Here is a 26421-nt window from a genome sequence, read left to right as displayed (position 1 = left end):
GATCTTGTTAATGAATCTGCTTGTTAATGGTCTATTAAATAATCACACAGTGAAGTTTACCGCACAAGTAAAGCCTTCTTCGGATGCTTGCTCTTTCCAATCCTTCTGGCCCAGCTCTGACTTCGAAAGCTCTCTCCTAAGGGCAAGTTCTTCCAAACCCTTCCAAACGTGATACGGCCCTCTTCATCCTGACATACTCACTGGGAAAGCATGGCTATTCTTGCAGCCTATGCAAGGTCTCTGAGGCAGAAAGCCCTCGTCTTGATTCTGCCTATCATTTCTTAGACCGAGGCATTCCGCATTGGAGCCAAAACACTTCCCTCCACAAAGCAGGAATAGTCAATGGCCCTGGAAAGGTACTCTGAACTCTGTTGAAAAGAAAGGCAGAAGGCAAATTCCTTTCAGCGGGAATCTGGTAAAATAAAATTTCAGCTGAGATGCCACAGATATGTATAGAAAGTGGCCTACCAACTTACACTCATAAAAAGTTTACAAAAAAACTTTTGTCCCAGACCACCTAGGAAAATACTGCAACCAGTGTCAGGGAATGCAGACTCTTCTAGAGCTCAACTTCAAGGATGAAACAGCATGTAAGAGGGCTCCCTCTAGGTTGAACATTCAGGTATTTCATAAACTACTTTAGTTTCCTAAGACCATTCTGCTTAGACAGAAGTTCTTGGAAGGGGATAGATATATTGTATTGTGGAGAGAGAGGGGGGAGAGACATCTGTGTGGTACGGGGTGGGGGGCATTTATATGGTTACTTTTACGTTAGATAACACGTCTGTGCTATCTTTTCTGATTCAACAACCCTGTAAGGTAGAGCAAGGCTTATTCGCCATCTCCCATTTTAGATATAAGTTGCTGGGACTCAGAGAAACAAAGTGACTTACCCAAGTTACACAGCTCGTAAAGGACAAGCCAGAGCTTCTTGCTCTGTGCTCCTGTCCTATCACTGAGCTGCTCCCAAGGCCTCTGTTTCTAGTCATCACTACCCACTTGTAAATGTGCCAGGAGGTGCCCAGCCCTGGGTGGTCCCTCAGGCTATGTCAAGGTGGGTAGAGCCAGCTGGCAATGCTCAGCATAGCTCTGCCAAGAAAACAGTGGTCCTGGGTTCACTTAGACTCACAACCAGTATTTTTGAGCGAGGTGCTACATGAGGAGAAACAGTGGATGATGGCACAAGGAGACACATATGGGCCCATGAAGGGGGGACAATTAAGCAAATCATACAATACAATGTGATGAGTGTTTAAAAAGGGGGAAGTACGTTGGGGAAAGGATACCATTCCCAAGTCCATGAGCACGGCTGATGAGAGCATCCACGTGTGTACAGGTGTCTGAAGTCACCTGACCTAGGACCAGGGTCACTTGCACCCAATGGGAGCTGTCCCCAGAAGGGTTAAAGCTTAAAGCAGACCGACAGTCTGCAGGTGCTGGGGAGTAACTGCCACTGAGATTCCTCTAACCCGCCAACTCTTATTTCTTTACACATGAACATTTTAGCGTAAGAAGAAAGCTGAAGGGTTGGGGAAGAGGAGAGAGGAGGCTGGCAAAAAACCCACTGCAGCCCCTTCTGGGCAGTATAACAACTGTGAGAAGACAAGCTGGCTGGAGCCCAAGGAGCACCAAAGCGCAGCAGGCCTCCCTCACATCTGGCTAAGCACTGCGAACCCCTCCACTGGGCTGCCTCGTAATTACAATATTGCACCAGGAAAGGGGCGGTCTGAGCATATACAGTCAGCTGATCAGCAATCAGGGAGGAAAACAGAAAGGACCAGAGGAGGAGCTAAGGCAAAAGGGGGAACTAGAGGCAGCTGGACAGATCCAGCCCCCGACAAGAGACTGGAGAAGAAAGGCATTGTCGTGAGCAGACCCTGTGTCCTTACTTGGACCATTCCTGGGCTCCTCGATGGGCTCCCAGCCTGTTCCTCTCTACTTGCCAAGTCCTAACTCCCATTCGTCCAACGCCATACTTCTCTGTGAAACCTTCCCTCTGAGACTCTCCCTGGAGATGAGCGATTCTAAAACTTTAAGGAGCGTAAGCAGTACCTACTTAACTAACTCTGCAGATTTCCAGGCCACATTCCCTGTGATCCTGACTAGGAGGTGTGGTGTGGGCCCTGGGAATGTGCATTACACATAGAATTCTCCACCCCGGTCCCTGCTCCACCACTACCACAAGTGATCCAAAAGCAGGTTTGATCGCATTTGAGAACCCCAGCCTTGGGAATTACTCCTGCTGAAATCCTAGAGCACTCACTGTCCATTATTTTATATTATCATTTATTTTATATATACTGGGGGTGCCAAATAAATGTACATACATTTTAAGAGACGGTATCTATGTATTACTTTTCGAAGTTGAATTGAATTATGGTACCAATGTGTAGTATGACATTCGCTCAAAAGATGGCGTTAATCAAATGAATGCACCATGCGATAGGCAGGACAAAGAAAATGGCGGAAGCACGGTGGTCGTTCAAGGAGCGCAAGGCCATTTTGAAGTGGTATTTGAAATTTGAGAATGTTGTGGGAAGTACAAGGACCATGGAGGCGTGAGTATGCACCAGCACCTCCAACACGCCTACCAATTGCACGCATTTGTGATAAGTTTGCAACACATGGTGCTGTGTGTGATGTGCACAAGGGAAGAGCTGGGAGGCCTCGCACAGCAACAAGTCAAGCAGTAGTTCGCCATCATCAGAAGTGTCCGGACGCTGATGGGAACCGCTTTGAGCACCTCTTGTAATTGCAGAAGTCAAACGTGACTTGTATTCATCTTTTGTTGTTGGTATATATTGAGTATTACAATTTTAATATAGTTTTTTCCTTTCTTAAAATGTGTATACATTTTTTGGCACCCTCTGTATATATGTATATATACAGGTATATGTGTGTGTGTGTCTGTATCAGATATATATATATATATATATATATATATATATATATATATATATATATCTCCTAACTATTCATCTTAACTATAAGACCCTCAAGAAGAGGAAGTCTCATCTCCTACTTCTTTGACGCCCCTGCAAACAGCACTGAGCACAGCGCTGTACACACAGGAGCTCAGGAAATGCTGTGGATGTAGAGAGATGACGACGATAAGAGGCCAGGGGAAGGAAAACCACAAGAGGGATGGCAGAGTACTGAGGCCCTGCCTGGAAGGAACTGTTTTCAGTATGCCTACGTGTGCCAGGCTGGAACAACAGTTTGCTTCTCCTTTTTTTCCTTCTTCAATAGTATTGGCACCACACGCCTACGTTCCCTCATGAAAGTCAAGCCTGAGCAATGTACCTCCCATCGGAAACTTTGCCAAGAAATCCTGCCAAGAATCCCGGGTGCTATGTGGCTTCGTTTAACGGCTAAGGGAAGAGTCTAGGTCCTGAGACTTACTCGGTCTCTGTGCAGGGCAAAGTGCATAGTTGAGTGTGAACTTCAGTAAAGAGACCAGGGCCCTTGATCTACCTCATTAAACATCCACAGGGTAATGGCCCTCCTTCATTTCAACAAACACTTCCCGTGTGTCTACTTTGTAGCAAGCATGGTTTTGGATGCTCACGGGGCTTAAGATACCCTATGTTGTCAGAAGGTGTTTGATAGTGACTTATCTTTAGAAAGTTACTTTAAAGGCAAGACCCTATATGATGCTGGGCCTCCGAACCACCTAAGCACCAAATGGACGTTCTCAAGGATGCTCGGCCATAGGATGGAAGTGCTATAGAGAGCTGAGGTCAGGCCTCAAGCTCTGGTGGAGAGAAACTATACTTTTTTTTATTGTGAGCAATCCTTGGCAGCTCTGCAGTTCTTTCTTCCACTCTCAGATCCTATACTTTGTCCAGAAAAGCAAACGGCCACACCTAGGCCCTCTGAATAAGTAACTCCTTGATTTTCAGATATCTTAAAGCTATCCCTGATTCCTCGACAAATTAAGGCGCTCCTGCTTCTACCATGGCATTTTATACTTCCCCTATTATAGTACTTTTCACAACATCCTGCAGTTGCTTACTAAACAGTAATCTGCCTTGCTTATCATATCCTCAGCACCTAGCACAGTGCCTGGAACAATGCAGGTAATCGGTAAATAGTGGTTAAATGATTAAATGGATTAATGAGTACATCACACTCTCTATCAAGAGGGAAAATGAATCATGCCTCATGTATTCTGCCACAGTCTTATCCACATGCCACCAATACACACCTAAGATGGAATGGTACTATTCCTTCTGCAGTACCAGAATTGTATAGAGGTAGAACTGAGGCTCACAGAATCGCCCCAATACAGAGTCCAGGAGGCACTTCTCATAATCAAAGATAGACACATGCTCCAAAGTTAATATAATGCCACCAAGAGCCCAAGAGTTATATCAGCCATCAGCCACAATACCACCTCTATCACAGACCTGATGGTAAGATCTCTTACAAGTCACTCAACTTCTCCTAGACCCAGCTTTTTTATGAAGAGGGCATTGGGCCCTTCAGCAGCAGGTACGCTCTTTCAATAAAGAACAAATGACAATTAAAAGCTACCCACACCATGATGGGAGGTTGGAAGAGGACAGCGTTTGTAGTTAGGAATCTGTATGGTCAGGAAAGAGTTAAGCCCACCCGTCTGTCTGGGATCTCTTATCGTAAATCAGCCTTGACTGCTGCTCAGAGTGAATGAAGCCCCACCAGGTTGGCCTGTCAGGAAGGAAGCCCATGCGTCCAGACTTTTGTTGTTCTAAGGATTTTTTTTTTTTTTTTTAATTTTACTGCTCAGGAAGGAAGCCGAAGCCTAGGCCCTAACTGCAGTCTTGCTGATTACTCACCCTCGCATGTGCTGCTGCCTCACCTCTATCTGCCTCTTACACCCAACTCTTTCCTTTTCTAGAATCCCTTCATAACTATAATATGATTTTGGCAATTGGGCCTAAATCCCAGAGTTTCCCCTCTTCTTTAAAAACTGAAAATTAAGACAGCTTTTGCCTTCCTACCTTCCATACACTTTTGTGTCTGTATGTGGCAAGGACTTGGGATAGGAAGAGAGGAGAAGTGGGTGCTCTATGATCCAGAGACATTTTGCCCCCAACAGTAACCTGAACCCTTTCTCTTAAACAGAGCCATGAAGAAAATTATAGGAATTGAGGTATTGGATGATGGGACTCCAATGGCTATTCCTGTTTCACACGTTTGTGAACAGTAGACTTTTCAAATATGAACCACTATATTTAAATAGACTCATATTCAAGGTCCTTAGGAAGAGGGTCGGTCTTTCCCACTCCCATCCTCCTACTCCCCACCTCTCCCACTGACATGCAGACTCATTCTCTAATATTCCCAAGCCCCATGGGGCTTTCCTTCTACAAAGAGAAAAACACTGAGTTTATTTGTGTGCTCAGGGTAGTGGACAGCCAGCCCTCTTTTACTCCTAGGAGAATGCACACAGACACTATGGAAGAGGCCCACCCCGCCCAACCCTGCCCTCCCTTCCCCTGCTAATCCCTCCCCAGCGGTCCCCCCAGCTCAGTCGTGCTGCTGTATTTCTCTCCTGACCTACAAGGCCTCTTCAAGCCCCGTCCTAAGCCTCCCCCAAGCAGAGACAATCCATCATGCTGTGGGACTGTGACACGCACAGATGGGGGAAGGTTCACAGATTTCTCTCACATAGGCGAGAGGGTAAAAGTGCCTGTATAACTTAAAATCTAAGGACATACTTGAAACTCTGGGACTTTGAATTCTAATAGTAGTCAAACACCATTACAGAAAATCTGATTATATACAGCTCAAATCTCTATCACACAAATTCTAATGGCCCATTTATTTCAAACAATATCTGATAATACAGAATTCCAGAATTAGAAAATATAATGAGATTCAGATTTTCTAACCTGGGCCACTGCCTAGATATCCACCCTTAGTCAAGTCCCTTCTTGACTCAGAGATTCAGTTTCTTTAACTCTAATGTTACGTTGCTTCCAAATAAAATGAAGGGAGAAAGGCTCGGAGCCTTTCTCCCGCCCTCTTTCCACATTGCCATAAGGTATGAGTGTGTGAAAGGATCCTACATCCATGCTAATTGTTAATGACCCTGTGTTTGGCTACATCAGTGCTTCTACAATGAAGATTATACCCCTAGATGATCCTTGAAATAATAATAGTCATTATGTATTAGTATGTGTGAGGAACTGTTCTAAGCATTATCTGTGTATTTAATCTCATTCAGCCCTTTAAGGTTGTATAATTCCCACTTTACAGGTGAGACTACTGAGGCCCAGAAAGGTTAAGTAATTTGCCCAGGGTCACAGAGCAAGTAAGCTAAGGGATCAGGATTTTATTCCAGAGGCTGAACTCATAACTACTATGTTATATTGCCTACCCACCTTTGATCTAAAACACCTTCAAGTTGCAGCTCAAAGGAGCAAATATAGCATTTATTCTTCTAACAGGCATTCATTATGCTAGTCCACTCTGACTTGGTTTAAATCAAACCCCGAAAAGCAAGGTCAAATGAGAGCAACATAGGATTAGCTGGCACCTAAATGGGAATCATATACCTAAAGATAAAGCAAAGGTCTTTCCAGGGCTGGCCCTTTCCCCCTCCCTATGTCTTTCTGACTGTCTGCTGCTCTAAGATGGATGTAAAGCCGTAAGTCTCAGCCTGCAAATGAATTTCAGTGGAAAAAGACCCTTGTCTGGTGAGTCACACTCAGGCTTACTGGGCTTGATTTCTCATGAGACTGTACCAAAAGGTTCCTTCTTCACAACACGCAGCTCTAGACTTTCCTAGAGCTCATGTCTGCTGAACAGAATGTACTGGGTGCAGCACCATGTCTTCGCCCAAAAAATACAACTTTCATTTCCTCTAGGTCATCTTCAATCAGAACACATTCTACAGAGAAAATTGATGGTCAAATGCCTGAATTGCCAGACGGTTATATGTGTCTACAAAACCTCACATCACTTGTCTGTTTCCACCTTCAACCAAGACGTAGGTAGGAATTTTTCCTTTTTTTCCCTAAAACACACACCAAAAGCAAATCCATATTTGTGGCCTCCATGACAGGGGATGTAATGCTGTGGGAAAACATTTGGGAAGGAAATAGACTCCAGTATTAGGTGTCTAGAGAGTTAGGAGAGAAAAGCAAATTTTAGATTAAGTTATGAAAGATTTTTTAGTCCCCAAAATAATCAACAAAATAAGTCTATATTTGAAAAAGGTAATTTCACTTATCTCTTAAAAAACTCCCTATCTACTCTTGTCATTATCAAACTTCAAGGCATAAATTAATTCTTCCTTCCTTTCCACAAAGCTCTATTACACCTTTGGGATAGCACAGTCTTATAGACACTATCCAGTGCGAAGTGGAGTGGCAAACTGATTTAAAGTTAGAGTAAAACTTAGATTATAATCACCACCATCAATTTAGTCAATGCCCAACTAGCACTTACTGAACTCTTCAATGTGACTGACACGAATGCCAAAAAAAAATTTTTTTACACTGAAACTAAAATGTATTAAGATAATAGAAAGTCTGATCCATCAGGTAAGGCTGGAAGGGAATAAATTACTTGTTTATTTAGCATCTACCAGGTTTCCTGATTCTTAATACAGCCTATCATTGCTCTAGGCCTCACTCCATAGTCCCAATTCCTGGAAAAGACCAAGAGGCACAGCAAGTGGGTGAAAGTTGTTTTGCAGAAAATTCTCCTCCTTGCCCCAAAGATAAAGATATTTACAAATTCCCACCCTGTAGCACAGACTTTGAGGTTACAAAGGATAAAAATACATTCTGTTCAACCACAAATGCCACAGTTTAAATGGTATTTTAATCAACTTTTTAAGGCATTTCAGCTGACATATAGCAGTAAGTTAATCTTAAGTCTGCAGTTCTTCACTTTTTAAGAGGGTACAATAGCACTGGGAAACGCTGTTTAACTGTTGGAAGAGAATATTCAAATTCAAAAATTATTGTTATTTTGATGTTAAAATCATGTGGATTTTACAATAAAATGTATCATCACTCCAAATCCCAAGTGATCCTAAAGAGCACATTCCAACATGTGCTCTGACATTTATTGACCTGGCAGATATGGTAAATAAGAGCTAAAAATATGAAAAAACACTATAAAAATATAACTCTATTAAATGTCACTCCAAATCCTGAGTATTTACAAAGAATATATTTCAACGTGTGCTAATATTTATTAACCAGATGGGTGTAGTTAATAAGGGTTAAAAATAAGGAAAACCAATATAAAAATATAATTCTATTTTTCAGTTTCCTTTTCCCTGCCTAATGAGGAAAGGGGGTGGGGAGTGAGAGCAACTTTTGTTATTTGGATACAATGTGTGTTTTTTGTTTTCAAACAAAAAAGGACCACCAAATAATCAACCTGGGGCCGCTGACCGGAAGGCAGCCCCGGAAAACTTCCCGCGGGAAGAGTTCCAGAAATTGCCTGGACTTCAACAAGCCCCGCTGTGCTGGCTGCAAGCCTCAGACAGACAGAGGCGACCGCGACTCGCCTCGCCCGAATACCAGCCATCCTCCCGATTCACGAAGGCCTGGATTGGGAAACATTACCCGGAACGGTTTACAGATTTGAATTGCAGGACGGGGAAAACATTTCGAATCTACAGGAGAAACCTCAAAGTCCTCGGGTGCCGAGGGAACAGCTCACTCCAGATGCGCGTGTATACGTCCATCCTCCCTCATCAGCGCGCCCTAGGCCCTTCCCACTCCCTCCTCCCACTCCCGCTGCCCATCGCCCCCCACACCCTCTCCCTGCGCAGAGGCCCGCGCAGTTTCCTCCTCTCCTCCTCACTCCGCCACTCGCCCACCTGCACCTCCTACCCGGTCCCCCATCACCCCGACATCCGCGTGGGCGTGCCCCCTCACTCCCCCTTCACCCTGTCCCCACACTCTCTGTGGCTCAGACGACGTACAGGAAACCAATCGAGGGCTCGGCTCCGAGTGCGACCTGGGGGAGCGGGGTCGTGGAGGGCGGGGCGGGGGTGGGAGAAAAGGCCGGCCCTCCATCCGAACCGGCGTGGGGCTCGCCCGGCCCGGGGCAGTGCCAGGAGCTCTCCCGCAGCCTCTAAGTCCGGCCGCGCGACGGCAAAGTCACCAACATTTCTGGAACCACTTGAAAGCCATCTCAGTGGCGGAGGCTGGGGGGGTCTTTTTCAAGTGAGCCAACGGGGCCCACTCTATGGTCCTTCCTCCCGGGGCCCGGCCTCGCGCCTCTCCGCGCCCCCTCCCCCAAACGATCAATTACCAGCCACCCTACCGCCGGGAGCGGCGAGGGGCTGGCTGGCTGCCGCGAGGAAACAGCAGCCCGGATCACTTCTGCATGACAATTGATGGGAGGGAGGGCGCGAAGCAAGGAGGGAGGACGGCTGCGGTGTCCGTTTTCTCACCATGGTGATTAGGCATTCCGGCCGTGCGAGGAGGCAGCCGCCGACCAGAGCCGCGCGGCGTGGAGAGAGGACCAGGAAGAGAACAAGAGCGGGAGCGGGAGCGAGCCCAGCCGCGCGGGGCGGGCAGGAGAACGGCGGGCCGAGCCAAGCCAAGCCAGGCCAGATGGCTCTGCAGCCATCAGGGACTGCTCCCGTCCAGCCCGGCCCCACTTTAACTGTGCAAACATTTCTTTATCCCAACAAGACAATTAAACCCAGCAGCATGAAAAGGAGTCTCCATGACTGTGTTGGGAATGAACAACCAGAAACAACCACACACATCACAGGAGTTCTTAAAGGGACTCAGGGAGAACCCTGGGGGCAGCTGAGCGACAATCAGGCTATCCCCGGGCAGTGAGTACATAGGAAACCATCTGACCCATATAGGTCTGGTGATTTGCTGACTGTTTCACAGTGGTCATCTGCTCCACTACAATCCAGAAGTTCAGTCTGGCGAGCTGAGAACTGCCCCAAACATTCTCTCCAGCAAGAGTAATTCTCCTAAAAGCCCAGATTTGGGTCCATGCCCACCCCAGTCCCAGAGTCCTTGGGAAGTATCCCCTCTAACAGCACCCCCACGATGTAGCTGGCCCTCCTCATTCTGGGCTGCCCTAGCCCTGCGTATACTCAGTTGATTTGATTCTTAGGACATAGAGTTTTCAATGGCACGTGCCTTTATAAAAAGACATTTCAAAGTACAAAACTGCATCTTCTACTCAGGGCTTTTGGGACCTGAAAATGAAAGCAGAACATCCAGGAGCTTCTGTGAACCACTGGTTCCTGCCTACCTGTGAGTGGGCCTGGCCACAGGACAGAGGGCCACTGACGGTCACTGCCCAGTGCCTGTCCCTCAGGTGAACCAGAGGCAGGGCCAGTCATCTCTCCATGCAGGCAGCTCTGGTCCCTCTCAGCCCTCTGGTGAGTATGCATACTCGCCAACTCCAGTCGGGGCTGAGTGGATAGACTGGCAGGCTAGCCAAAGACCGTGTCACCAGGCAGGAATCTGGGCACAGGGGTGGCCCACAGAGAATAATCAGGAGATGCACATGATAAGAGCCAGAGTGCTAAGGGGATAATAAATGTATAGATTCTAGCACAAGGCAGCAGACAATACTTATCTTCTCTTTTGTTGTAAAGTTTCCTTAATGAGGAAATGTTTATTTTAAAAGCCCTGGGAAACATATCTGTAGACACTTCATACGGAAGACACTCGTGGACTATTTGTAATTGGTCCATAAATTTTAGCATCATTTCCCTGGACAAGGAGCCTTGGGAGACTGGCTCAGGGAGTGACAATAAACAGGAGTTACCTCAGCCCCCTTCCTGGGGAATTATGCATCCTCCATGACCGGCTTCTCACAAAATACTTCTCCTTTTTTCCAGAGTAAATAAGTCAGTCCTGTAGAGTAAAGGCTTCTTTTTTCCATAGAGCCCAACACCTACCTCGGGAATCACCTGTGATGCCAGGTAGATGAACAGGCAAGCAAACCAGGATCGTCTACTAGGAGAGACAATACTTTACCCAAACAGCTACATTTATTTCTATAAAAATGCATACTTAATCACAAAAGAAATCCTGCCTATCAGTTTCCACATAGATTGAAGGAAAGAACGATCTACGTCTGCAGGCCCCTCTTTCAAATGCTCTCACATGTGGATATATCTGTATATGGATGCAGTATGTGAGCAAGGGTGGCTGCGACAGTAAAAACTGTCAGCATTTCCATTGTAAATCTGATTTTTCATTGACCTAAAACTCAGTCATAAAACTTTTACTCTATGTAAAGGATACCCCACCCCATAACCCCCCTCCCTCAAAAACAAAACAAAAAACCCTAAGCTAAATGTTTATTTAGGAGTTTTACTGTTGTATTTAATGAAAACAATTTTGTACACATTATGAAAAAAAATTCATTCATATGAAGAGAACTGAAAAATGGGCCAACCATATCAGAAATTAACTCTAAATTAAAAAACTAAAAAACTAAAATATACATGGTTTATATTATATTGGCAATCTGAGCAAAATTGAGCAAAAGCCACTGTAACCTATAACTTTGCTCTTTTGAACACTTTATATCCTCTCCTCTCGTCTCCCCACCCCCCTCCCTGCCCCATGTGCCCCTCAAGCTCTCCCTTTGGAAGCAGTCTTGTATACTGTCACTCGATTATCTGAGAAATATTACTTATTTAAAAACGGTTCTGTAGGGAGGACCTGAAAGGCATCTAGTGGGAATAATCAGGCCTTCTAACGGCCCTTAAATATGTATTTACATAAAACAGATCATAAATATTCTGACACACATCAGCATATGACAGGAGCCAAGAAAGCTGCTGCAGACTTTGTCACAGTGCCTCTTCAACCCTTCCCGACAGAAAAATGTTTCTCCTGCCATCCAAAAACTCAAAATCAAAAGCACAGATGCCATGCAGTACAGCCCTGTGATGGCTGCTACACTGCCCAAGGAAAGGAAAGGAGAAAGGAGCACAGATCCAGGGTTACCATAGGGCAACAGTCTCCTCCTCACTTTGCACCTTCGTTTCTTGTTAAAGATTGGTCACAAATGCAACTCTAGCTAATAATGTGAGTGCACAAACATCCTATACTCACAGATATGCCCACAGGTTGAATATTTGTGTAAGAGAAAAAAGAGAACACAAAGTACTCTCTAAAGAAAGAATATTTTAAACAAATAGAGGGGAAAAGGGCTGCAATTTCATATAATAGTACAATTTGAAATAAGGAAGTTTCCCCACCCTTCTGATCAGCATATCATTAATTTCAAGGTCAGAATTCCATTTCACTTTGGGAGACAGTCTCATTTAATTTTTCTCCACCCAGGCGTATTCCTATGTGAGGGATCCATCTCCACGGGGGATGGCACCACCACACAATGCAAACCAGGCAAACAGAAGAGTTATGGCTTTGACACTCAGAGGGGAATGGATACCCACATCCATGAGTTCTGACTTGACTAACAAGCTTCCTCTTGCTCTGGGGGTCTGATACAGGTTTGGGCTAAAAAAGATAGAAAAATGAAGACAAGCTGGATTTGTTAGCAGAGAAGAAAGGAATCTTGATCTCTAGATGTTACATTGTGGCGTACCAGTTGGGAGAGGATTTCATTTTCAACTTGTATTTGGAGAAAAAAAGGGGCAGAATTTGTCACCCCCTAACCCAGGGCAGTTTTAGCCAGAGGTCAGATTACAGCTAGCCTTGATCACTTGCACACTGACACATGAAAAATAAAATAAAATAAAACAGACCAACACAAAGCCAATCCTTGTTCAGCAGGTATATCTAGAAAGCAAGATCATAACACACACATCAGTTGTACAGAAAGGGAGAAGGTTGAAGAGGAACTAAAGCAAAAGTGAGAGAGCAGCACACGGGCAGTTGTGCTGTCATACAGCAGTGTTCTCCCTTAAGTGGGGAGGTCTTGGGCTTACAGACGCTGACATAAAAGACACACTCGCAACATATTTCAAAACCAAAGAGCGATGGATTTACAAGGTAGGTTGATTTTATGATGACTTTTATTGAAAAGGTACGCTGGGTTTAGGCAGATGCCTTTTAGCGCAGGAAAGTTAACACAGTGCCTAATTCAAGGAGACAGCCTGAGGAAGCAGTGCCGACAGGGGAGAGAGCTGCAATGTCTCTATTACTCTCCTCGGCATCATAAAGAGAAGAGAAAAAAATGGTATTCGTGTTGGTGGGTATAAAGAGGTCGGGAGCACACAAAATACAGAAGAGGGGAAAAGCAAACCTCAGATGTAGTTTTCTTAAGAAAATAAAATGAAGCAAATCTTAGAACAAAGGGTTGGGTGGAAAAACACCCTCAGTTCATAAATTTTCACCAGGCTCGAAGAAAACTGCTCTGTCTCCCCACAGCCCAAAAGCTTCAAAACACAATTATTTTCTGATTATATTAAAGGAAAAGATTGCAGGGTTCAGCAGTGCTAGTCTACAAGTTCCAAATCAGGCTTTAGTTCCAACTGTTAGTGAGGGTAGCCAGAGCCCAACAAGGCACTTGAAGAACATGAGAAAGCTGTTCCATAAGCAGAAATTAATAATAGTTGTGAACATCAAATATGGAGCCGTCACACAGGTCAACCGTGTCTAGTCCTAAAACTGAGCCCCAGGATAAGCATCCAGCAAACCTGTCAAATCCCAAGAGAAGGTGGCTTTCTAGCCTTGCGATTGCGAGGAAAATACAGCTGTTTGAAATGCTTTCTGGTGATTGACGACACCTTTGTCCTGCTCTGAAAAACAGCCTGATGTGGACAAGGGCTGAGAGTTATGAAAATAAAATCACGTGGAGTCTGCTGGATGTGATACAATGGAAAAGCTAAAAAACATAATACCGAGATCAGAGAAACATAATGAGGATAGCAAAGAGAGGAGGGATGGACGAGTTTCTTCGGGCCCCCCAAATTCCCTAGAAATCTACACTTTCCAAGGAAATGACATTCACTCCACTACCTATCAGGCACCCCTCTTCACTCCAGAGTCCCCAGGGAATAAGCCAATCATGCCCTAGAAAGAGAGGCAGAGCTGAGGCCAGCTTGCCTCTGGCTACCTTCAGAAAAGCATTTCCTACAGAACTCTCGATGGTTACTGACAGAGACAAATAAACGTTAGCACTCTACTGCTATGGAATGGGAAGGAGTTGGCCCTTCCCATTACCAGGAGCAGGAAAAAGGCCACCGACCTGTTGAACACTACTGTAAGGCAGGGCTCACTGCGGGGGAGGGCGGGCTCACACCAAAGTACTTACATCTGTCATTCCGATCCTCTGGGCTAGATGAGGCTTCTCGATCCGAAATGAGGCCAGAGACAGCAAAAATCTTCTTCCCAGTGTCATCAACCTTAAGTGAACCGGGGGAGCTAGATGGCAGCTGTGTCCCAAAGTCATACTCCTTGCCATCTGCATCTGAGAAGCGCAAGTGGGGAGACTCTGTGTCATGGCAGTTCTTCAGTCGCTTGGCTGGTGTAAAGGCAGACTGATAACTCTCCCGGTCCTCAGTAGAAGCAAAAGGACGGAAAGCCCCCACACCACTGTGATTCAGCATACTGATTGGGGTACAATCTAGATTTGGGGGAGCAAACTGAGGGTGGAGGTGTAGTAAAGAAGGGGGGAAATCACGATTGGCAAAAGTGCCTGGCACCCCACCCTGCCGATGGTACATGGAGGCAAAGGTGTAGGAACCATTGGTGAATGGAATATGCACGTCCTTGTCTACTGAGACAGGTACACCAAAGGGTCGTGGCTGCTGACAAGGGATGGAAGCATCGCGGCTGGCCTCAGCCGTGGACGCCAGGACCATCAGTGCTGGGGATGCCAGCGGGTTGGGGAGGTAGGATGAGTTCTCCATCTTGAAGGCTGCCCGGTGTAAGTCCATTGGAGTTTCTTTCTATGGCCCGCGTCACACAAGAAGCAGTCTTCCCTGGGAGGGAGGCCCAGTGGCACCTTGGATCAGGGCAGGGAATATTACTGGGGAATCATCCCCTTCTGAGACCTGTGGAAACAGCAAAGGGAAAAACAGGGGGGAGGAAGGTCAGGGGGTGGAAAAAAATGGGAAACCCCAAGTGATCGAAACACCATCCTTCTGGCTTATAGATGCTCGGGCAAGAGACACCACAGGCTTTAGGAGCTAGTGGGCAGCAGCACCAGACCATTTTCATTCAGGAAAATCAATAGACAACTTACTGTGATGTACGCATAGCTGACTTTGGTCCCTACACGTTCCGGGTGAAATGTGCCTGAGCCCAGCAAAGGGAAAAAAAATCATAAAACCTCCAAATACAATATTCCCTGAGCAAATGAGCTTTGGAAGGCCAAGTCACCCAGTAGATTAGGTGGGGTCTATATTTTAAAAGGTTTCCACCTGCATACACCACTCATGGCAGGCCTGATGCTCACAGACCAGACCTACCTCCATGACCCCCACATATGCGTCCTCTCTTTGTCTCCCTAACAACAGCCCCAATAACTAAAAAACCCCTGAATCAAGCACATCGGGACCATGAACATCGGTACATGTTAGCTGGTACTAATTGTACATGTGGATAAATCACACACTTTGGCACATACATAAACACATCTTTATGTATCATCTAACACTGTTTCCAGAAAGAAGTGCTGCGTGAACAAACAACGGCAATGTTATTTTTCCTGCACACCCTCTCTAATCACACAGGCTTTCTCTTTTCTAAGAAGTAACAAAACCTTCATCAATAAGATGCCAGGCATCCCTGACAATATTTAAAAACATAATGGGTGCCTTTGGCATATGTTCTCTAGAAGTGCCTGCCTTCCAGGGGCAGCTAAGAACAGATCGGTAATTTCAGTTACTAATGCACTCACTCTTAAGTAGATCTGTAAACTGTCTTGAATTTGCCATTAACATTTAGAGCAAAATGTTAACAAAATTTCTGACTTATTTTGTTCTGCTTTTTGGCATAGTCAGAGTTGACGTCTGATGAAGGCCCCTGGAACAAACTGGAGTTCGGAGAGACTTCTTTCAATTTCCTTTTAAAATTTAGGTTGAATTTACATTTTCGCAGCCACTGATTCTGTTTCCAGATTTATTTTGAATGGGGAATGAGAGAAGAGCTATATATCAAAAGTCCAGATAACATAAGAAGAATACTAAGACTCTTTAGCTTCAAAAATATACACTAAATAGAAACTTAAATGAAACTCAAAGTGTAACCAAAACTCACTATCTGCTACAAATTATAACCTTTAAATTGAGTGTCATGTCTCGAATAAAATTTACCCCCTCCCTTAAAAAAGCCCGCTGAGATAATGGAGTAGCTTTGGTATTCCCTTAAAGAGAGAAACCTCAGTTAAACTGTAGATGAATCCTCCTGGCTTAATGCAGTGCAAAGAGAGTATTTCCTTCTCCCATCCTGTAGCAGACGTGTCAATGACTGTTATTAATTGGGAAGATGAGTGCACACCATCAGACTGCTTCCTCATTTGGCATCTTTCCTTATAGACATCATTGCTAAATTACCAGATTATGTATCTCACATTAACGGATTTTTCTCTCTTCCAAATTTTAAATAACTTTCCTGTCAAGTTATAGCAGTGCAGGGAATGATCTGCCAAGGACAGCCAGTTAGCCTGACAAGTCTGGGAATCCTGTTCTTGGCTGTTTTCAAGTCAGATTAATGGCCACACAACATGGATGCTCTAAAAGTGGGTCTAGGGCTGTTCCAAGGGTTCTAAGCATCTCTTCACAACAGAAATAACTAACTACTTGTCCATCAACAAGCAATATTATATGAGGCAAGCTGGGAAAAGGGGCAAACGTAATACACTGGGGTTGAGGGGAGGAATGTTTCTCCCCCCAAAATAACCAATCACCCAGAGGATTGGCTTTCTATTTTTACTTCCTGGATCACCTCATTACGTTAAATGAGTTTCATAAATTAGTAATCTGGCGACAGCACCGGACACTCCAACAGAACGCGGTGAATCACTCAAACCTGGTTATTCATTTGAAACTTCATTATACTGAAAATAAATCAACAATATTTTTCCAGCCCACATCTCTTTTACTCCACTGTATGGGCGTTGGTCTCTGTGGGGGGAGGAGGAGTGCTTTTTTCCATTTCCTTTTTCTTTCTTACCCCCTCCTCACATTAACAACTTGTATAGATGAGGCTTCAGCAGACCACAGTCATTATGAAAATCTATAGTTAATACACTCCCAATGTCAAAATGTCATGAGTTTAAACACAGAACCCAAAATAAGAAAACTAACTGACCCTCTTAATTAAAAAAATATGGATTGTGAGATAATCAGCTTGATGGAGCATTTGGGTGACTGTAAAGAACGGGGCAAAGGGAAAGTAAGTAACTGTTACTTTTCTGCCTCTATGCTGATTTTTTTTAATTTAGCACTTCGTGCAAATCCAGATTAAAATAACTCCAGCTATTGATCCGAGCAGTGGAATTGACATTAATTTTAGTTCACTTCTCACTTTGCAAAGGGATCAATAGGAAGTAATAACAGCTGACATCCCCGCTGAAAGGAGGAGAAAGAAGGGCTGAAGACAGAAATCGAAAAGCAACCAAATAAATCATCAGCTACTTTTCCACGGCATCAGACAAACTCCAAACAGATTGCAAAAAGTCTTTGTTGAATTAACTAAACAAGGAGGAGGGATCAATCCACCAAGCTAAATAAATTGTCTGGCAGGCAGTGAGGTTGGACGGAGAGACCAACAAATATTGAGTTTTAAAATTTTCAAATCCTTGACGTGATGGGTTTGGTTCAGGTCTGTACGTGTGTGGGAGTTTGTTTGTTAAATCACACACTCGACCCCTATTTAAAGTGATTACAAAACGCCGACTGAATAATTAGTGAGATCACTAATTGCATGGTTAAACATGCCAAAACCAAGACAAATGAAACGAAGAAGCTGGCGTTTGGAACGTGAAAATATCTGAGTCTGAGTTGATGCGCAGCGCTCCCGGCTTTCCAGCGCGAACTAGCCACTCTCACACTGAAAAACTGAAAGCCAGAGAGAAAGTCTCAGAGAGTGGGCAATTGCCCACCCCGGCCTCTGACCATCCCTGTCTAGGGTCTGGGCTCCCGGACTGTCTCCGGGGATCAGTGTAGAAGGAAGCCGCGCTGCTGCTTCTGGGAGCCAAACCCACTTGCAAATGACCGCCACAAAGAAAGCTGCAAAACCTCTTTCCCGGAGCCCGAGCTCTGAACGCCCACCAAACTACGATTCTGCTGGCAATTACAACGCACACACAACACTCCTCTGCTTATTACAACAGGTGACATTTTTGTGGTCTCTGAACCGTTTCCAAAAGCCAGGAATGAAAATAATAGAACAAATTAAACGATATTTTTCCTTTGCATAAATAAACTTTTAAAAAATTAACAGGCAACTTAAAAAGCAAAGAACAATGGGAAATGGGGCCAGGGTAGTGGGGAGTTTTGAAGAACTCAGGAAAGAATTTCTTTCTTTCTTTTTTTTTAAGTTCACAGACTTCTTCGCTTGAAGAGAATTCCCGCACACCAAATGCCCAGGGGGTATCTGGAAACACCGCTCTAACAGAAATTTTACCACCATATGCAAAAGCTCAGGAAGCATAAGGCTAACACAGTTCCAGGGCTGGGGCCAACGCCCGCGAATCAGACGTGGCCAGGTGTCGGTCCCAGGTTTGGACCCCGACCCAGGCCCGGCTTAGCTAACGGATGCGAATCTGAGACAGCCGGGCCTGTCCGAGAGTGCGGAGCTCCGGGTTTGCCCACTCAGCGAGCGGGTGCAGAATTCAGCCGGTAAGATTCTTAACTGGGAAAAAGCAACTCTTTTAGGAAAAACGGAGGAAGAAGAGGTGAAGGCGAAACCTCTATCAACTTAGGGCCAACGGCAGAAACGAGGCCGCCACTCTTTGGCTTCACCTCTCCCTCCAGTTCTCGGTTGCCTTTGCACAAAGAATACTTTAGGTCCCAACAATCTCCTCCCGAAACAGTCTGCTTGTAACTTTGGGGAAAGAGGGCGCCGGCCGGCGAAGAACCGACAAGTGCGAGCGGCCCTGGTCTGCAGCCGGGCAAGGCCCGTGGGGCAGGGGCACGGAGGAAGCTGCCTTGGATCAAAGTCCAAGCACCTCTTGCCCCTGAACAGCCCCGCCCCACGAGTCACCCGGGTCCGGTCGCCGCGCGCCACCGCTTCGCCGGGCAGCCAGCAGACTCCTGGATTCCCGCTCTCCTGCAAATGCCGACCGGTTCCGGGGAGCCCGGCCCTCCCCGTTGCGCGACTGTAGACCAGAGTTGCAGAAGGGAGGGCTCTGCCTCTCGCGCCGCGGTCTCAGGCAGCGGATCGCAACGCCGCTCGCAAAACAGGTGTGTGTCACCGCTCGCCCGGCCCCGGCCCCGTCGGTCACGAGCGGCGCGGTGCAGCCCTGCCCTCGGCCTTCCCCCACCTCGACCCGGAGCTCAGCGATCGAACTCACGCCGCTCTTGCAGGGTTCCGGCGGGCCAGGAGGGATGGGAACGGAAAACGCCCATATCGCTTTTCCTCGACGCTCTGTCTTTCCCCCCTGAGCTCATTTTCCATTCGCGAGAAGAACCCCCGTGACGGGCAGAGGAGGCGGCCGGGCACCCATGCCCGCTCTCTGCGGTCTGACCCACCGCTTCCTCACTGCCCGCCTTGTTTTCTCTTTATTTTCCCTTTCCTCTTTACCCCTCAAACCGAGTCCGGAGCGGAGACAAGACGTGTCTGGTGGGCATCGTGGGCAGAGAGCAACCGAGTCTTCCCTCTCTGGCTCCCGGGGCAGGGAGATGGTGCAAGCCAGAGACCCCGCGGGGCCAGGCCAGGCAGGACGCAGCCCCACACCCAGTGCTCCCACCCCACGCCTCCGTCCCGTGCGACGCGCACCGGGCTCCGGGCCCGGGCCCGGCCTTGGCGCTCCGCTGGAGCGGCGGCCAGGGCGGGAGAGAGCCCCGCGTTCCTAACGGGAAGCGAGAGCTCGTCCTCCACCTCCCGGCAGTCCGAGCCCCCGCTACTTCGGGGCCCTGCGCACCCTCGGCGGCCGGGGTCCACCCGGTCCTCGAGCTCTGGGAGCGGAGGACCGAGAGGGCATCCCCTCGGATGGCCTCACCACTGTGGGCGGCCTCGCCCGGGGGGCCACACGGAAGCTCTCCGCCCAAGTTTGTGTGCCCTGTAAGAAAAGGCTTTCCCTTACAAAGCACAAAGGCGAAACGCCCAGGCCGAGCCCTGAAAAGCCCGGGGTTGGGGAGGGGGTGGCCGGAGGCTCGGGAGCACGGTGGCGGCGCCGGGCTCCGGACGGAGAAGGTCGCTCGGCCGGGCTAACGAGCGCGGCGCCAGTGGCCACAGGACCGCAGCGACCCGCGTGCTCACTGAAAAGTTTTGTTTTCAAGTCGGAGGAAGAGAAATTGTTACTCAGTTTAAGGCAGGTCTAAGATAAAAATAAAACTACGAAAAGAGCAACGTGCCGCTGTCTATTCGGTGGTCCTCCCTCCCCGTTCTGTAAAACCGCGGGGAGATGAGAGTCCCGGCGCAGAAAATCCCGGGAGACCCCCCACGGGTCGGGCTGCTCTCAGGCCGGCAGGTCCAGCCGTGCGGAGCCCGGAGTTTACCCGTGGCATTATAAGGGTCCACCTCTGTGCCAGCACCTGCCTCCTTCCTGCCTGCCGCTGCTCCCCCCACCCACCTCACCTCCCTCCACGCCTTTCACACCCGCCCCTGCCAGGAAAGTAAGTGGAGCACCCGGAGGCCCAAGGCGCCCGGGCTCTCCCGGGTACCCCACCGGGCCGGTAGTGCGTTGTGTGCGGGCGGCTGGGGTCCCTTCTCATTCCGATTGCCCCTTCCCCAACCCGCCTGCCGCCTCGGGCTCCTCACTCAGTACCACCCGGTCCCGGCCTCGCCGGAAATCACCGCAGGATACACCCGGGAGCCCGGTGAGAGGGCATTCTCCGGACCGACCCAAACAAAGTGCGGATGGGCTTATTAAAAGATGGAGAAAAGAAGTCCTGCTCCCTTCCCTTGCTGTCCCCTCACCCTCCCTACTTGTCCAATTCCCGCGTCTGGTCCCTCCCCCTCGCACCCCCCAAATAAAACACATTAAGGAAAACTCAAGACGGAAAGTTTGAGTGAGGCAGCGCACGGAGCGCGCAGGGCACCGACGCCGGGCGGCTCCGTCGGGAAGATCTGAGACGCGCCAGTCCAGGTCTCAGCCCCTGCCCATGAGTGGGGGGAGCCGCCCGAATCTCTAGGAAACGGACCCGGAAAGTTAGCCAGGTTCCTGAGCAGCCGGGCCGCGCTCGCACCCACCCCTCTGGTGAGCACCCATACACCCACACCCCTCTCTGGTCTCCATACTTGCCGTGGAAATTCTTTGGGAGAATGGTCGCACTTTTCAGGACACGGAGGGGAAAAGGCGGTGAGTGTGGTGCATGAAAAGTCCCGGGTGCACAGGGCCGGCGGCGGCGGCGGCGGCGGCGGCGGCAGCGGCAGCAGCAGCGGTAGGCGGCTGGCCCCGGGTTTGTGTTCGCGAGCTGCCTGGGATTGCATGTACAGATCAAGAGACTCGGTTGGTGTGAGAGAAGGAGCAGTGCTGCCTCTCAGCGCTAGCTCTAATCAGTGAATGAGCCTCCACTCTACCAGGGACTCGGAGACGCACACACACTCACGCGCGCACGCACACACACACACACACACACACACACACGCACACATTCTCTCACACTCACACACATACAGGCACTATGAGCACTGAATACATTAGGGCACTAAGGGACTCTGGGAAATGGAGTCCAGACCCAGGGCACTCCAGGCGAACAGACCTGCTGGCCCTCACCAAAGCGCTCCAAAGTCTTGGGGTCGTGAGACACTGTGGAAATTGCCGAGAGCTCTAGCTTTTGTTCACTCCCCATCCCCCACCCCACCCCCACAGATCTCAATGAATGGTTTGGCTTCTTGCTTTCTTGAACCGAAAGGAACCAAGAGTAAATGGGTCAATCTTTAAGACTGACACCCACTGCAGCTAAATAACCCCCCAATCCTGGCTCCTTCATAAACTCTGCCTTTTTGCAGAAAAATCCTACCTACTGCTTTGCTCCTGGAATGCTTTTCTGGGTCTTTGCCTATAATAACAAGATAATAAACGAATATAAATAAAACTGTAACTTTTAGAGGGGGGTGGAGAGGGCCTAGTCCAGCACCCAGATTTGAGAATAAAAAATTTAATTGGTGTTTATATTTATAGTTCTTTCTTTTCAAATCATTTTATATCATCCTTTAATTCATCATGTACTAAAAGATAAATAGGGGAAGTGGATGAAGAACTAACATTCCCTGAGTGCCTTCTAGGAGCTGGGTTTCAAGACTACATAATCTCATTTAATTCTTAGATTAATTCTGAAGATAATATTATCACTATTTTACATATAGGAGAGGAAACTCAAGTTGATAGCTCATGGGAAAATGGTCAAAAAGTGTAGGATAGCAGGTAGTCCTAGCTCTGAGAGCAAAGCCCAACCAAAATCTAACCCTGGTTTTAAAAATCATTCCTTTCTTTTGTGGCTCTGTTTCTGAAACCACAGATTCCTCATCTGGAAAAAAATGGGAGGCAGGAGGGAAATAGTATAACTGATAATCCACCCTGCAAAGAACTACACATCTAAAAACAAAGAGCACTCAAAGTCTCATTCTTGCTATTATTTTGGTCTTTTTTAAAAATATGTTTAACATTAAGATAGCATCTAAATATTATGTATATTTATTTAGGTGTACATGTATGGTTTGTACTTAAAATTTTTAGTTTGCAACTCTTTAGGTAAATGGTTAATTTGATCAATCTTTTAGTTTGCAACTCTTTAGGTAAATGGTTAACTTGCTCAATCTAGAGTTCTTTATTTATGACTATTTCTATATCTGTAATTCATGGGATTAAGGTTGTTCCAGAACTTCTAAGTCTTTACCTACTAGTCGTTTGTTCACACAGCAGCATTTATTGTATGAGGCACTCTTCTTCCCACTAGACTACTCTTTTCTGCTGGACTGTAAGCTTCATGAAGGCAAGAACCATGTTTGTTTTATTCAGCATTATACCTCAACATCCAACAGCGTTGATCTCTTAAGTGAAAGAATAAATGAGGATATAAAAGTAAAATGAACAAACAAAATTTCTGTTCCCAAGAGCAGAAAAGAAGACCAGAGTTAGAAAACAACTTGATGACTGCTATAATTTAGGGTAACCATGTAATTTATTGGCCTGAGACGTTTGATAGGGAAAAAGAGCAATATTAATAATTACCTGGGATGGCAGATGTGAACAGGGAGCATTCTGAGCAAAGCAGGTCGAAGGGTCACTCTAGCTACATAAGGTGTTTCATTCACTCATTTAACAAGCATTTATTCAGAGCTCTCTTGTGTGGTGTGTTGAAGGACCTACAAGCCACTTGATTTCCCTAGAAATTCAAGTATGAGGCATTTAGTAGCAAGACATAGACGTAGGGCAAATCACAAAAGGCTACATATACTAAGCTAAGGAAAGTGGATCTATCTTACAGATGATGAGAAAAACTTTGAGCGTTTTTCAGGGGTGAGACATGGTAGGATTTCTGTTTTATTTTTTTTATTTGTTGGATTTCTGTTTTAAAAAGAGGACTAGTTTACTGGGTGAGCAGTCTGGAGCTTAGACAGGAGGCAGGGAGAGCAGTTAAGAAGTCTATTACAGGTCATTCAATTATATTATATTATATAAGACCAGGTCTTATATTATAGTAAAACAAGACCGGGTCTTATATTAATTTTTACTTCAAAAGACACATTAGAGATGATTGTCCGGCTAGGTCTTATTTTCGGGGAAACACGGTAGTAAAGCATAAACCAAGGTACTGGAGCAGGAAAATGGAGAAGAGGGGACAGATTACAGTGAGATCCCAAAGGTGGAATCAATAGGATTTAGCCACTTACTATGGTAGATGAAGGCAGAAGGCCCTATATAAATCCTAAATAGGATTTTATTATTTATAGAACAAGATGCTGTCAATATTTTAATGTTCATCAGTAGTAAAAGGCTTCCTCAGATCAGCTTATAGAGTTCCCATAAATCCAGTGCACATTCTCACGGGTAGATGATATAGATAAGAAGCCCTATGTCAATCATGAAGCCAAACACTTCTAACTGCTCCCATACGCAAGGGTCTGCACTATGATGCAAGCACTTAGGAATTAGAAAAATAATCATTGTCTATAAAGACAATCTAAGTGAAAAATTAAATGCAAAACCGCCCCCACAAAACTATAGCAAAATCATACAATGCAAAATTGAATATGAAATACCTCACTAATTCACAGGTCACGTGTTCAGCAACCTCAACTATCCAAAACACAATGAACCAGGAAATAGGCAAAAAGGGTCCCAGAATAGCCAAAATAAACATTACAAAGTCCATGAACTAAAGTTAACACATTTTACTCCTAGGAGAATTCCTCAAGCCATCACTCAGAGCTGATTTACTCTTTCTTAGGTACAATTCTAATAAGCTTGATTATTTGGCTTTCCCATTCACAGCTGATTAAGATTGTCAAATTAAAAGGGGGCAGCCATTAAAAAGAATGAGATAGACTTGGATGTACTGACATGCAAGGATACCTATTGTATATTGTCAAGTGGGAAGAAAAGCAAGTCATATAACGGTATGCATGGTATGATTTGCTATTTGTATATACACGAGTAGACACACACAGTGACAGAAAATGGCCCGTAGGAATATATATTAAATGCTAACAATGGCTATGCCTAAAGACTCAGAGTGTGGATGTGGGTGAGTGTTGGGGTAGGGAGCCAGGCATGAAGGGAGGACTTTGACTTTTCACTTCAAATGCTTCTGCTTGTTTGAGTTTCAGTGAACATATATTAGTTTTGTAATTTTGATATCCATTTAAAAGCATATAAAAAAGAGCAAAGTGCAGCGTTTTAGAGCAAGCACACTGACAGCAAGAAGTGGGGACCAAAATACAAGGGAGCACAAGAACTCAGAACCAGATAATGGAGTTATTTGGTACGGAGTTAAAAAGCACAATTCCATCAGTGGCCCCAGAGGATGTCACAAATTCCAAACCAGCTTCCAGAGAGAAGTCATTAAGGAACACATTATGTTTAGTATATTTTACTTACGAGAGCAAGCAAGTGTGTAAAAACTTAGAAAGATAAATTCTCACCAAAAGCAGATTTTGATACTTTAGGAAGTAAATTTCAGTTGTCTGGAAAGTATACTTTTGTGTAACACATCATTCCCTGAAGATGAGAACTGAAGGAGATATTACTCTATGTAAGAGCAGAGGTGATGCAGAGTAAGGAATGGCCCATAAATTCAATATTCAACAAACATCTATTGAGTATCCATCAAGTGCTAGTCATTAAGGACACAAAGATAAATTTAAAAATAGTCCCTGCCCTAGAGAAGCTTACAGTCCAGCAGCAGCAGCAGAGACGCATAACGAAACAGATAGTGAGCAGTGCTGGATGGAAATTCTGCGTAAAGGGTGGTGGAAACACAAAAGGGGCAGGTGCTAACTTTGCCTGAAGCCATTAGGAAGGGAGGCAGAGACATAAGTGGGTGTTTAAAAAATAACTGTTATATGGGATGACATTTAACCTGTGTTAAAAATGACTATTATGAGATGATACTTAAGTTGGGCTTTGAAAAATAAGTAGAGTTTACCTGGGGAAAAAAGTGAGAATAGCACTCCAGGATGAGGGAACAGTATATGCGAAGGCAAGGAAATATGAAAGCTTTGGTCACTTTCAGATGGTGCACTTTAAACTTTTCCACAAGAAAGAGGTGGTGATGGATGGTGGTGTCTAAGGGCAAGCCTGAAATGATTTGCCACTAGCTTGGAATTTTTGTCTTGAAAAAAATCAATGGTTGGGTAGCTGGATGGCTCAGTAGGTTAGAGCACAAGCTTTCAACATGGTTGCCGGTTCAATTCCCTCATGGGATGGTGGGCTGCGCCCCCTGCAACTAAGATTGAAAATGGCGACTGGACTTGGAGCTGAGCTGTGCCCTCCACAACTAGATTGAAAGAACAACGACTTGACTTGGAGCTGATAGGCCCTGGAAAAACATACTGTTCCACAATATTCCCCAATTAAAAAAAAAAAAATCAATGGAAACTTTGCCTTCAACTCCACAAACATACTATGCTTAAACCTAAAACAATGTTTTAAATTATTTATCATTTGGTAAAACTGATGCTGTAGAAAGACACACCACATTTATCCAGCACTTTCTTATATCCCATGTGTAACGCTAAGTAATCCAGGGGTTCTTGTTTGTAATTTGAAAATCAAAGGAATAAGATACGAGGCTTGACAATTAAGTTTGCGAACTCATCCTAGAAAAAGTGCCCCATACCTCATTGTTGAATATCACTATGGTCACCTTCAAAGTACTCCCCTTAGGAAGCTATG

At 45.9% G+C, this 26421-nt stretch overlaps 1 protein-coding gene across 2 annotated transcripts in view; it reads right to left on the bottom strand.

The window, feature by feature from the left end:
• Positions 1 to 21549, bottom strand: part of RNF220 (ring finger protein 220) — a 213418-nt gene extending 191869 nt beyond the window's left edge. Inside the window, exons 1-2 of one of the 2 annotated variants that reach the window (XM_074334607.1) lie at positions 21325 to 21549; positions 14224 to 14965 (exon numbers count right to left, since the gene is read on the bottom strand). In XM_074334607.1, the coding sequence (XP_074190708.1) occupies positions 14224 to 14848 (625 nt within the window). In that variant the 5' untranslated portion in view covers positions 14849 to 14965; positions 21325 to 21549. The remainder of the gene's footprint in view (positions 1 to 14223; positions 14966 to 21324) is intronic. The other variant, XM_074334608.1, reaches the window with a different exon arrangement.
• Positions 21550 to 26421: the final 4872 nt, after the last annotated feature.

Source organism: Rhinolophus sinicus, linkage group LG06 (genome assembly GCF_036562045.2).
Source record: "Rhinolophus sinicus isolate RSC01 linkage group LG06, ASM3656204v1, whole genome shotgun sequence".
Classification (NCBI taxonomy): domain Eukaryota; kingdom Metazoa; phylum Chordata; class Mammalia; order Chiroptera; family Rhinolophidae; genus Rhinolophus; species Rhinolophus sinicus.
The sequence above is the reverse complement of the archived record's forward strand: the minus strand, read 5'-3'. Positions and strand labels throughout refer to the sequence as shown.